The 12136-nt window shown below is 52.8% G+C and overlaps 1 protein-coding gene across 39 annotated transcripts in view; it reads left to right on the top strand.

Annotated features, from left to right (window-relative positions):
* RBFOX3 (RNA binding fox-1 homolog 3) overlaps positions 1 to 12136 on the top strand; it is a 523127-nt gene that overhangs the window by 293642 nt on the left and 217349 nt on the right. For 38 of the 39 annotated variants that reach the window (XM_077969019.1, XM_077969040.1, XM_077969017.1 and 35 more), the window contains one exon: positions 11488 to 11593. Coding sequence is in view for 2 of the 39 variants with exons in the window: in XM_028835580.2 (XP_028691413.2) it covers positions 11488 to 11593 (106 nt within the window). In the remaining 37 variants the exon portion in view is untranslated. 39 annotated transcript variants of the gene reach the window in all.

Below are 12136 nucleotides of genomic sequence, written 5' to 3'. Positions count from 1 at the left end.
CTGGAGTGCAGTGGTGCCATCTCCCCTCACTCAAGCTCCGCCTCCCGGGTTTATGCCATTCTCCTGCCTCGGCCTCCTGAGTTGCTGGGACTACAGGCACCCGCCACCTCACCTGGCTAATTTTTTTGTATTTTTAGTAGAGACAGGGTTTCCCCATGTTAGCCAGGATGGTCTCGATCTCCTGACCTCGTCATCTGCCTGCCTCAGCCTCCCAAAGTGCTGGGATTACAGGCGTGAGTCACTGCGCCCGGTCTCACAGTCAAATTTCAACACCCAACTCTTAGTATGAAATTTGCCAGTAAAAATATTGCCAGCAAAACCTCTCATCAGGCGAATCATGAAACCCTCACCACTGTGGCGTGGCTCAGACCATTGCTCAACTGCATTGCTGAGAGGGGAAGCCACATGGTGCGGGGGGGTGATGGCTGTGAAGATAAAGTGGGGAGATTTGCTGCCGTTTGCATTTCCCACACCTCCCAGGCTCCTCTGCCCCCAGCAGTTTCATTTCCTGGATTTTGGATCAGCAGCATCCTTTGTGTTGGAGTTTGGGGTGAAGCACACAGACCTCCTTCTCCTCTTCCCTCCTTGCTGGACTTCTTCTTGGCCACTGGCTGAACAAACACCACTTGGAGCATCCAGATCTTCAGGCCCAAAATTCTCCTGTTCCATTCATGACAGGAATCAGCCATCGCCATGGCAAGGGCTCCGGCTGACACCTCCTCAGTTGTAAGCTCTGTCTACTCAGCAGCTTTGTCAGCAGCAGCCAGGCAGTTTAGGAGCTGAGGCCAGAGTGACAACGGGCTGGAGGTTTTTCCCAATCCATAGCCAACTTTTTTTAAAGGGGGTAAAGACGTTTCTAGAAATGACAAAACAGCAAGCTTAACTTCCATTCCTAGAAAAATCATCATGAAACCGACAACTCAAGATAGGGAAGTTAGCGTATTACTTGAGAATTGTCCTGCTCACATAAAGAACAAGATTTGCCAGCCAGATCGAATCTCTTTCCCTGCCAAGGGACGGCCCAGGTAGACAAGTTGGCACCCTGAGGTTCACCTTGGCCTCATCGAAGGTTGTACCTCTTTTTCTTTTTTTTTTTTTTAAGAGTGTGATTCTTACATAGAAGTGTCTAAAGTACCTACTAGTTACCTGGAAAGCAGCTAGTTAATTAGTGGAAGCCAGAGTTTAGGGATTCCTTGTCAATCTGCAGACAATTTCAGGTCTGTGTTTGTCCCCTCTGCGTTTGAGACCGCGTCCAGGGGAGAAACATCCCCTTCGCTAGAAGGCCCTGCCACGGGCATCGGTGCTGCTGCTGATGCCTGCTCAGGACTCGATTGCCAGCAGAACCCTCCAGGGTGGACCCAAACCACCAGCCTCTGGGTGGAAGCCAGATGCGCGCACCCTGAGCCCCACAGGTGAACCCCGGTGAGGCTGAACCCACGGGGCTTCACCAGCTCCAATCTGCGTCTTTGTTCTAAGGTCCACGTGGGTCTGAGCCAAGGCCATTGGCCTGACTGCAGAATCAATAGCAACTTCCTTATGGCCATTCTGTTTGAAAAGAAACATCTACAATTTGATGCATTGGGTCTGGTTTGGTGGAAAGAGTGCAGACTTCGGAATACGGATGAACTGGGTCTGCAATTTCAGCCGGACCGTGTGCTGACTGTGTGGCCTTGAAAAAGTGGCAATTAGAGTCTGCACCTCTTTGTCTGAACGAGGGGGGTGGCCGTGGGGGAGATGGGAGGAGTGTTCCGTGAGGGAGCATATGGAAAATGCCAGCTCCTGGTCGGTCTTCATGGAGGATCAGCTCCTTTCTTTGAAGGATGTATGTGCGTGCAGGTGTCTGCACGCATCTGTGTGTGTGTGTGCGTGCGTGTGCACATGTGTGGGTGAGTGTGCATGTTTTGTGTGCACCTGTGCGTGTTTAGCAGCTGGAAGCTAGAGTCGCCAAATAAAAATACAGGGTGCCTGGTTAAATGTGAATATCAGATAAACAATGAAAAATGGTTAATATAAATACTTCCCAAATATTGCACAGTATGAACTTACACTAAAACAACGAAAACATTATCTGTTATCTGAAATTTCTAATTTAACTGCATATCCAGGAGTTTTATTCGCTAAATCTGGAAACCATCACTGAAATGAGACTTGTTATTTCGGCTGTAAGATTAGGCCCACAAAAGCAGATATGCAGGGGTCTGAGGCCATGGTGGCCTTGTGGGGAGGGGCTCTGGGAGGAAGCACCCAGGTTTGCGAGCCCAGGCTCCTTACATTGCCATTTAGCTCGAGACCCTCCCTCCCTTTCTCACATTTGGAGCTCCTTCTGTTGCACTGAGCAGAGCTATGAGCTGCAGTCCCTGGCTGGGAGCAGAGGTGGTAGCCATAGGCCTTGCCCAAGGGGGCTGCCCACAACTCAGGTGGGCCCAGAGTCTGCACTGAACTGGGCAGCACTGCCCACAGCCTGCTGGCCTGGCCCCACCTACTTGCTGGCCTGGGCTTGGGGTGGTGTTCTCTGGAAACTTCTCTGTTTGTTTCATGGGTGATATTCAATTTTCCCGAAACAGGGAAGAGCAAGAGTTCAGAGCAACTGCCAGACAGTCACAAAGCCACTGCATAGCCTCGTCCTCAGCCCCAGCCCCTCTACCCTCCACCATCACCAGCCACACCTTCTCCTCTTCTGCGCAGCCTGTCTTGCCCTCTCCAATTTTTACTTGGCAAATTATACCCTGGTGCTCCCAGCCTGCTCAGTGGGTGCTGTCAGGCCTTGGCAGATTCCAGTGCCAGCAGCAGGGGGTACAGACACTTGCAAAGGGGAACTAATAGGAAATGAAATAGCTTTCCTCCCCCAAAGACCCCTCCCAGAGCTGCCGGCAGACCCACCCCTTGCGGAGTGAATTGTTTCCAATCCAATCTCGTGTTTATTGAAGTTTCCTCCAGGGTTAGCTCGGGAGGCCTCTCCCCAGCCCCTTCCGCGTGGCCTTATTTACCAGAATCCCCTCGGCGCGCCATTTAAGCGTCTCCATTAACATTTCCTGCATCTTGCTCATTGCAAGCAAGGCCCTCGGAGACCCCCAGGGTGGCGGCACGGCGGCAGCCCGCAGAAACGCCAGGCTTGTTTTAATTGGTTTGAAACTGTTGCTGTCGACCACAGAGGGGTCCCTTTCCTTGAGTAATGACCTGGAATTTGATCATGCGGCTTTTATGAGCTTGTAACACTGAAAGTGTAACCGTGTGAGATCAAAGCAAGGACCAGGGTGCACATCTGTCTGGCTGCAGTGGCCAGCAAGTGTGAAGGCACAGCCTGGGAGACACCGCTCTCCCCCCAACCCCTGCGGGTCCCATCTGTTGGGGGATGGGAGAGGTGGCTCTTTTCACATCCCCTCTGGCTTCCTTGTCAGCCTGCAGATGGTGGCGTGAGAAGAAGAGGGAAAAGCCACCTCTGCATCCAGCAGCTTTTGACCTCTTTCTCAGTATGGAGAATGCTTTGCTCAGAAGACAAGGGTCTGAGTCCCTAGAGAGAAGGATGCAGGGGAGCCTAGCTCTTGGAGATACAGATGGTCTAGAGTCTAGAGGCCGTCACTAGGGATGAAATGGCTTTCCCTTCCTCTTGGGAAGTGGCTCCCTCCAGAATCACACCATCGTGTACATCATCCATTTACTTGGTCGTCAGGCCACCAACCGATGAGATTCTATGGAGCCACTAATCATATAAAACACTGTGCTTTTGACACCAGCTTTGTGTCATGCATGTATAATCAGGGTCTGTCACTCCTGCAGGGGGCCATCAATCTAACCATGCTCATCTCAAAACATTTTTGGAGCATTTTTATAATTGAGGTAAAAGATAAATATCTATCTTCCTCTACCTGCAATTAACAATAACTAACGTCCGGGTGCGGTGGCTCAAGCCTGTAATCCCAGCACTTTGGGAGGCCGAGACGGGTGGATCACGAGGTCAGGAGATCGAGACCATCCTGGCTAACACGGTGAAACCCCGTCTCTACTAAAAAATACAAAAAACTAGCCGGGCGAGGTGGCGGTGCCTGTAGTCCCAGCTACTCAGGAGGCTGAGGCAGGAGAATGGCGTGAACCCGGGAGGCGGAGCTTGCAGTGAGCTGAGATCCGACCACTGCACTCCAGCCTGGGTGACAGAGCGAGACACCGTCTAAAAAACAAACAAACAAACAAACAAACAAACAAACAATAACTAACACTTTGTTCTCTTGTATTAGTCTTTAAAAAAAAAAAAAGGAAGGAAGCATCACAGACAAAGTCCAAGTCTCCTTCCAGCACAACCAGCCCCATTACCCTCCACACCCAGAGGCCGCTCTGAGCATCGATTTGGCATCTATTATTTCTGTCCCTTGAGAAAAGCACTTGCACACACATGTAAGCATGGACCAGAGCTCACACTGTTTTGTCTTCTTCAAATGCACATGTATGGCCTCTTTCTTCAACTCGCCTCTTTGACTGAACATGGTTTCTGCAGCTTGGGTGTGTTTCTGATACCTTCCTTTTACCTACTGTAGAGAATCTGACTTAAAAACTCTGCCCATTTTCTTTGTCCACTCTTTCATTCATGAAACTCCCAGTGGTTTGCAAAGTGCGGCTATTTTGGAGAGTGCCGAGTGAGTCTTGGTGGCTGCCTCCTGTCTCAGGCGTGTACCTGGCTGCGAGTGGCCAGTCTTGTCCGGGTCCTGCTGAGGGCATCTGGACCTGCCTGTCCCACCAGCTCTGTATGTGATCTCAGTCTCCTCCCAGCATCACTGACACTGAGGCTGATGGTTCTCACTGTACCCACGAGAGAGCCCGGCTCTGGCATGTTGCGTTTGTTGCGGCTGCCTGACTGCCATGCCTCTCTCCTCTGCTTCTCAGCAGGTTTCAGGGTCCTCCACACTCCCAGGGAGCCGCGGTCACCCCAGCTCCTACTTTCTCACTCGGGAAAGCAGGCTGTACCTCACTAAGATTTAGAGCAAAACATGAAGCTGTTTTAGTGAAAATAAAAACCTAAGTGACCCATTCAGGAAAAAAAACAACGTAAGTGACCCGTTCAGAAAATAAGAAACAAAAGTGACCCATTCAGAAAACAAACAAACAAACAAACCGTAAGTGAGACCCATTCAGAAACTTCTGGGCTTTCTTGTTAGACCCCATTGTCCGTAGCCCCCTCAATGAATGATCGTGAGCCTGTGACTGAAATGGCATGTCAGGGCTGTGACCCCTCGCTGCCCTCTGAGGCTCTCTGGCTACCTGGGCCCCCAGGCCAGTTAGCAGGACCACGGACCCTCCCAGCAGTTGCGGGCAACAGCCAGACATGCAAGTGAAGATAAACAGCCTCCTCTTTTCAGAGGCGGAAGGTATTTGGTGTGGCCACACAGCAGCTCCCGGAGGTGGGAGGACAGAGGAGGCAGAGGTTCCTCTCGTCTTGGTGGGTTGTGGTAGGCTCAAGATCTGGGCTCTAAAACTTGGGAGCAAGTGGCCCCCCTAGGCAGAGATGCTGCTGCCCCAGGAACCTTGCTGGGAGGTTGGGGCTGAAGCCACAGCCCCCAGGGATCTGAAGCCACAGCCCCCAAGGATCTGAGAGTGGGAAGGGGAGGCTCTGAGCAAGGGGTACCCATGGCAGAGCACAGGCCTGGCCTGGCCTCACTTTATCTCCAGGAAGAAAAGATGAGGCCCCGTGCAGCCCATCCCTCCCTCACTCCCCTGAGTGTGTTACTGGACTCTCATCAGGATTATAGGGGCTCTGGCTGCTCCCCTACACTGACCAGAGCCCTGGATGGTTGGGCCTGGGACCTGCAGCAGGGTCTGGGGTGAGACCTCAGGGTGGGAACAGGTAAACAGGTCCAGCATAGGTTGGCTAAATGAATGAGTACATGAATAAGTGAGTGAAGAAGTAAGGCATGGACCCAGGCCGCTATATTCACTGTGCTTCACGGGGAGGTCCGTGCTCTGGACGTTTGTGGGGACATCTGTCCCATCTTTGGTACTTCACGAAAGGGCCTGGAGTCAGGTCAGGCCTCCCCCAGCCCTGTCTGCCCTACCCCTTTGATAATTCTCAGCCCACTGGGGTATGCAAGAGCCTGGGAAGTGCTAGAAGCAAAGGGGGCCAGCTATGAAAGAGTTCACATTGCAGATGGGGAAACTGAGTCTGCAGCTGGCTGACCTTAGTGAGAGCGAGAGCAATGTGGAGGTGCCACGCTGGGCTCTCTAGCCAGATTCCCTGGGTTTGGGTCGCAGCTCTGCCAGCATGCAGGCCGTGTGCCTTGGAGTGGCTCTCCCAGCATCCTACATCTCAGCTTCCTCCTAGGGTCACTGGAAGGGTTAATGAGTTATGCTGCAGAAAGGGCTTCCCTGGGTCCCAGTGTGGCCCTGCAGCTCTGTCTAAGCTGCCTGTCCTTTCTCTCCCACTCCCACCAGCTCTCTCCCCCTCGAGGAGACTACAGCAGCCGCAGAGAGCTGCCCCTCCATCCTCACATGTGCTCAGGCCAAGGAAGACCCGCGGGCAGCAGCAGCATAGTTTATTAAGCCAATAAAATCTTAAGTGCATGAGCTCTGGAGACCCCTGAGGTCTTTTTATATGCATGAAGGAGCTGGAGGGTTTCCTGGGCCTGAGTCTTTCTTGCTGCTTCGAACAGGTGGGTGTACAGTAGTCTGCCTTCTCCCCTGTGTCCCCATCCCAGGAAGGTACCTGTCACCTGACAGCCAGCCCCACCACCTGCCCCCACTTTGGGGACCCTGGTCTGGTCTGGCCTAGTATCCTCACTCAGACATTCTAAGAGCACAGGACAGAGCCCAGCAGACTCATGCTCCTGCCCTCGCAGTGCATCTGGTGGCCTGCCTCCTGCCTACCACACCTCATCCCATCAAAAGGGCTCAGGCCACAGCCCCTTCCTCATCTCTGCTGCACCCTAGAAAGGCGGGTCAGGCTATGGCTTGCTGCCGCCGGCTGTGTCTCATTGAGAATCTCCCCTCGCCCTCTTTTTAAAAAAATCTGCTATTTTCCTTGTCTCTCCCCCTGCCTGCTCCCCTTTTCTTCCCAGCCCTCTTCTTTGTCTCCTGAAACTTCTCCTGGTGTGCCTAATTCCTGGAGGCTGCAGCGGCTTTGGAGAGGCAGCCCCACCTCGCTGTGCACACACAACCCTGAGAATCGATTCAGAAAACGATTAGTTACAGTACAGTAGCGCTGCTAACTGTGGCATTTTGCTTTGCAGTTATTGATACATCATCAGAATTGGGAAGCGATAGTCAGGAAGCAGGAGGAGAAGGGAGAGGGGAGACACCTGTCCTGAAATGTCAGCTCTGACGGGGAGGGATTTTCAGGTCCGAGTGAAGCTGGCACCTGGGTTGTCCTCATCACAGCTGTGCCTGACTTTACCTAGGTTCAGGAGGGACAGTTTGTTCCAGGTTCGTGAAAGTGCAGTCCTTGCCCCCAAGCAGACAGGAGGCCTCGGGCTGCCTCCTTCCCCTTCCCTGTTTCTGCCATCATGGGGCACAACTTCATATTCCACCAGCCAAGACTGCATGCTGGGCAGAACATGGGGAGGTGGGATGTCTGGTTCTGTTGATGGACAGGGTCAGCTCCAGGAACCCAATCTGGGAGAGATCCCAGAGGCCCTAGATAGGTAGGTAGGTAAGTAGGTAGGTAGATAGGTTAGATAGATCAGATAGATAGATAGATAGATAGATAGATAGATAGATAGATAGATAGATAGATAGATAGATAGATAGATAGGACAGACAGATTTTCAGGAATTAGGTCATGTTGTTGTGAAGGCTGCCGAATCTGAACTCTGTAGGATAGGTGGACAGGCTGGAACCTCAGGCAGGAATTGGTGCTTCAGTCTTTTTTTTTTTTTTTTTCTTTTGAGATGGCATCTTGCTCTTCTTACCCAGGCTGGAGTGCATTGGTGCGATCTCGGCTCACTGCAACCTCTGCCTCCTTGGTTCAAGTGAGTCTCCTGCCTCAGCCTCCTGAGTAGCTGGGACTACAGGTGCCCACCACCATGCCTGGCTAATTTTGGTATTTTTAGTACAGACGGGGTTTCACCATATTGGTCAGGCTGGTCTCAAACTCCTGACTTCAGGTGATCCACCTGCCTCAACCTCCCAAAGTGCTGGGATTACAGGCGTGACCCACCGTGCCCAGCTGGTGTCGCAGTCTTGAGGCAGCATGTTTTTCCCCAGATAACCTTAGTTTTTGCTGTTAAGGCCTTTCGACTGACTGGATGAAGCTGCCCACATTAAGAAAGGCCATATCCTGTGCTGAAATCAACTGACTTTAGGCATTAGCCACAGTTACCAAGTACCACCCCAGCAACACCTAGGTTTGTGCTGGACTGAATCCCAGGGGACGAGAGCCTGGCCAAGTGGATGCATAACACTGACCATCAAATGCCCCAAGACCCCAAGAGCTGATGACCAGGGTTCAATGGATGGGCCTAGAGGGCAGTAAACTCCTGGAAACAGCAATGTTTCTGTGTGTTATGGAAAATGGGCTCCTGACTTGCATTAGATGTTTAATGCTGAGGCAGCGCTGAGGGGTGACTTGTCTGCTACCGGTGAGAAATGGAGCCGTGCTCCCTCCACAGAAAGGCCCGGACAGAGGCTGGGGAATGCAGGAGGAGGGCGGAGGTCCTTCTCCTCTGTAAGCCTGCAGGAGCTCCACCTCCCTGACAGGACAGGGCCCTTGGCAGTGGGGAAATGGACAGCCGCTGCTGACTGTCCTGGAAGCAGGACAGAGCTAGGGGGTGGGTAGGAGAGAAAAGAGAGACGGGGTGGGAGGGGCCCATGGGAGCCTGTGCTCGGAGGAGTGCAGAAAAAACTCTACAGGAGCCTTGAGCTTGGTGACAGATTGCTCTAGGGACACAGAGGAGGTCTCGCCCTGGCCTGGGCGGGCTGGCAGGGCTGAAGTGTGCACAGGTCATGGGGAGAGGACCCTGGGAAGGAGGTAAAACTGACTGTGAAGGGCCTGGACCCCCAGGCTCAGGAATCTGGACTTAACCCCCAGGCCTTGAAGGGAGCTTCAAGGGATTTTAAACAACTTTGTGCTTTAAAAATCTACTCTAGGGACAGGGTGGGGAATGTATGATAAGGAGGCCATGCTACTGGTAGGGAGTGCGAATAGGAGTTGGAATACCGTGTCCGGGGTAGCCGTGCATTCACACGTTTATCCCTCGTTCCTCATTCCCTGAGCATCTGCGGCTTGCCAGGCCCTACTCCGGTACAGAGACCGCGCAGCAGCTCCACGTGTCCTTGGGAAACTTCCATTTTAGGGCCTTGTGCACAAATGAAGACAATGACAACACTACTTTATGACTGTGGGGTATGAAGAATTACCTGAGACTGGGTAATTTATAAAGCAAAGAGCTTTCATTGACTCACCGTTCCTCATGTCTGGGGAGGCCTCAGGAAACGTACAATCACGGCTGAAAGTGAAGGAGAAGCGAAGTGCGTCTTACATGGTGGCAGGAGATGAGTGCGAGGGGGGAACTGCCAACTACTTTTAAACCATCAGATCTCACGAGAACTCACCATCACAAGAACAGCATGGGGGAAACCATCCCCATAATCCAGTCACCTCCCACCAGGTCCCTCCCTCAACACGTGGGGATCACAATTCCAGATGAGATTTGGGTGGGAACACAGAGCCAAACCATATTATGGTGCGACAGGTCCTGAGCAGAAGCAGCAGGGATGGGGCGGGGGCTTCCGATACAACGGCTGGGGGCTTCTCCGAGAGGAGGCCTGGACAAGCAGGTGTCATGTAACACCTGGAGGAGGGGACAACATGTGCAAGGACCCTGAGGTCAAATCCAACCAGAAGGCCCCCATGGGTGGGGCAGAGGGAGCAAGGAGCAGGTGTGAGAAGCAGCGTTGGGAGTGGGAGGGTGGGGCGTATGCAGGGGATGGGGCGGTGCCCACAGGGCCAGAGCCACGGTGTGGGAGAGGAAGTCTCAGGAGAGGTGGAGGGAGGAAGAGTCCAAAGTTTCAGTGGAGACCCTGATCATGTGACACCCCCTTCCTGCCCTGTCTTCCTTCCTCCTTCCTGTGCAAAATCCACTCTCAGGTGCTTTGAGGAACACAAGCCACGTGAGGCTCTGTTTTAGCAGGCTGGGGTTGCTCTAACAAGATGTCATAGACTGGGTGGCTTAAACAATAAACTTTTATTTTATTTTAATTTATTTTATTTTATTTTTTGAGACAGAGTCTTGCTCTGTTGTCCAGACTGGAGTGCAGTGGTGTGATCTCAGCTCACTGCAATCTCTGCCTCCCAGGTTTAAGCGATTCTCTTGTCTCAGCCTCCCTAGTAGCTGGGACTCACCACACTCGGCTAACTTTTGTATTTTTAGTAAAGATGGGGTTTCACCGTGTTGGCCAGACTGGTCTCAAACTCCTGGCCTCAAGTGATCCCCCCGCCTCGGCTACCCAAAGTGCTGGGATTCCAGGCATGAGCCACCGCGTCTGGTCCAACAAACATTTACTTCTTACGGTTGTGGAGACTGGGAAATCCGAGATCCAGGTGCCAGCAGATCTGGTGTATTGTCACCGGGGGATTGGGGGGGTAGGTGGAGAAAGAGGAGAGAGAGGGAGACAGACACTCTTATGAGGGCGCTCATCCCATTCAGAGAGCCCCACCCTCATGACTTTATGACCTCCCAAAGGCCGCACCTTCAAATACCATCACATGCGGCCTTTGAGGGAACAGAAACACTCGGACAATGGCTGACTCAGTCCCTGCTCACAGCCAACACAGATCAGCAGGGTGAGCCGCTAACAGGCAGAAGCCAGGTGCCCCGTTGACATTGCCCCCACCCAGTGTCTAGCAGGGAGGCCTGGTGGCCAGAGGCCTTCACACTGTCAACCCCGGAAAAGCCTAAGACCAAGAAGGAGAATTCACGGCTGCTCGTGACCCTGATGGGATCTGATGAGAAAACAGCCTTGCTTCCCATCGAGGACCTAGCTAGGCCACAAGTGCAAACCACGGGGGCTGCTCAACCCACGCCGGCTGTTACAATTTCCTCTAGGATGCAGCCCAGCACTCGGGAGCTGGGCCTGGTAATGGGGCTGGTGCTGAGGATTCATCCCCAAGGAGGCTCTGCCGGTGTGAGAGAGACCGGGGACCCACCTTGGGGACAGGCGATTGGGCCATTCCCCCATCAGTCCAACCTCCAGCCTGACCCCGTGACCTGCTGGCACTCTCCCCTCTGGCCCCAGCTTCGGTTTTGATACCGTGAGTCTCACCTGCGATATCCGGGGCTGCAGAGCTGGAAGCATCTTCTACCCGTGAGGAGGTAGACAAGGACACCTTCTTGCAGCTTCTCCCAGCCTAACGCACTCCTGTTTGTATCGTTCAAAAGACATAGTTCCCGTGACACTCTGTCCTGTAATATTTTCAATCAAGAGTGCGGGAGAGCGTGCGTCTGATGCACTCCAGATATTCAGAGATTGAAAATCGTTTTGTTCTCTTGTTTTCTTTTTAAAATGCAGCGTGAAGTCAGAACAGCCAGAGGAAATTCTGCCACCATTTTCCCAGAGCTGGTCTGCAGCCCCTCCGTCTGGGAACCTGCTCCTGGAGTCAGCCCTCTGCAAACAGGTATGAACCTCTCTACGCAGTGCTGTCTGCTCCCCCCGAGCTGGTTCTCAGATGGGGGCTTCTCCCAGGCCTCGGGGCGGCCCACCGCCGTGAGGGGCGATGAGTGAGGGTGTCTGCAGGGGGAGCTTTGGTCTGCAGAGAGGAGGATCCCCACCATGGGGTTCCCCAACTCCTCTGTGCTTTTCACCTGCCCTTCTCTAGTCCCCTCACTAAAATGCAAATCAGTGAGTGTATAATAGATAATTAATAGACTGATCAGCCAGCAAGGGAGGTAAGTAGATAAATAATTTTAATTATCCTTGGGTTGCCCATAAATTCCCTCACTGCCTTTTTATTAAACTCTCTGTTTACAGGAGTCATTTATATTGCATGTCATTTCACCTCCTCCGCCTCCTGGGTGGCTCCCACTGGGGCTGACCTAGGATAGAACAGGACTGCGTGACCGCAAGATCTTCTCCTGGTAGAGCTTGTCCTGGGCACAGGTGTCAAAAAGCTTTGCCCAAGTGGCCAGCTGGATGGCAACAGGGCGGACACGCACAGCTC

Source organism: Macaca mulatta, chromosome 16, assembly GCF_049350105.2.
Source record: "Macaca mulatta isolate MMU2019108-1 chromosome 16, T2T-MMU8v2.0, whole genome shotgun sequence".
Classification (NCBI taxonomy): Eukaryota; Metazoa; Chordata; class Mammalia; order Primates; family Cercopithecidae; genus Macaca; species Macaca mulatta.
Note: the sequence above shows the minus strand (reverse complement) of the source record. Positions and strands in the feature narration are given on the sequence as shown.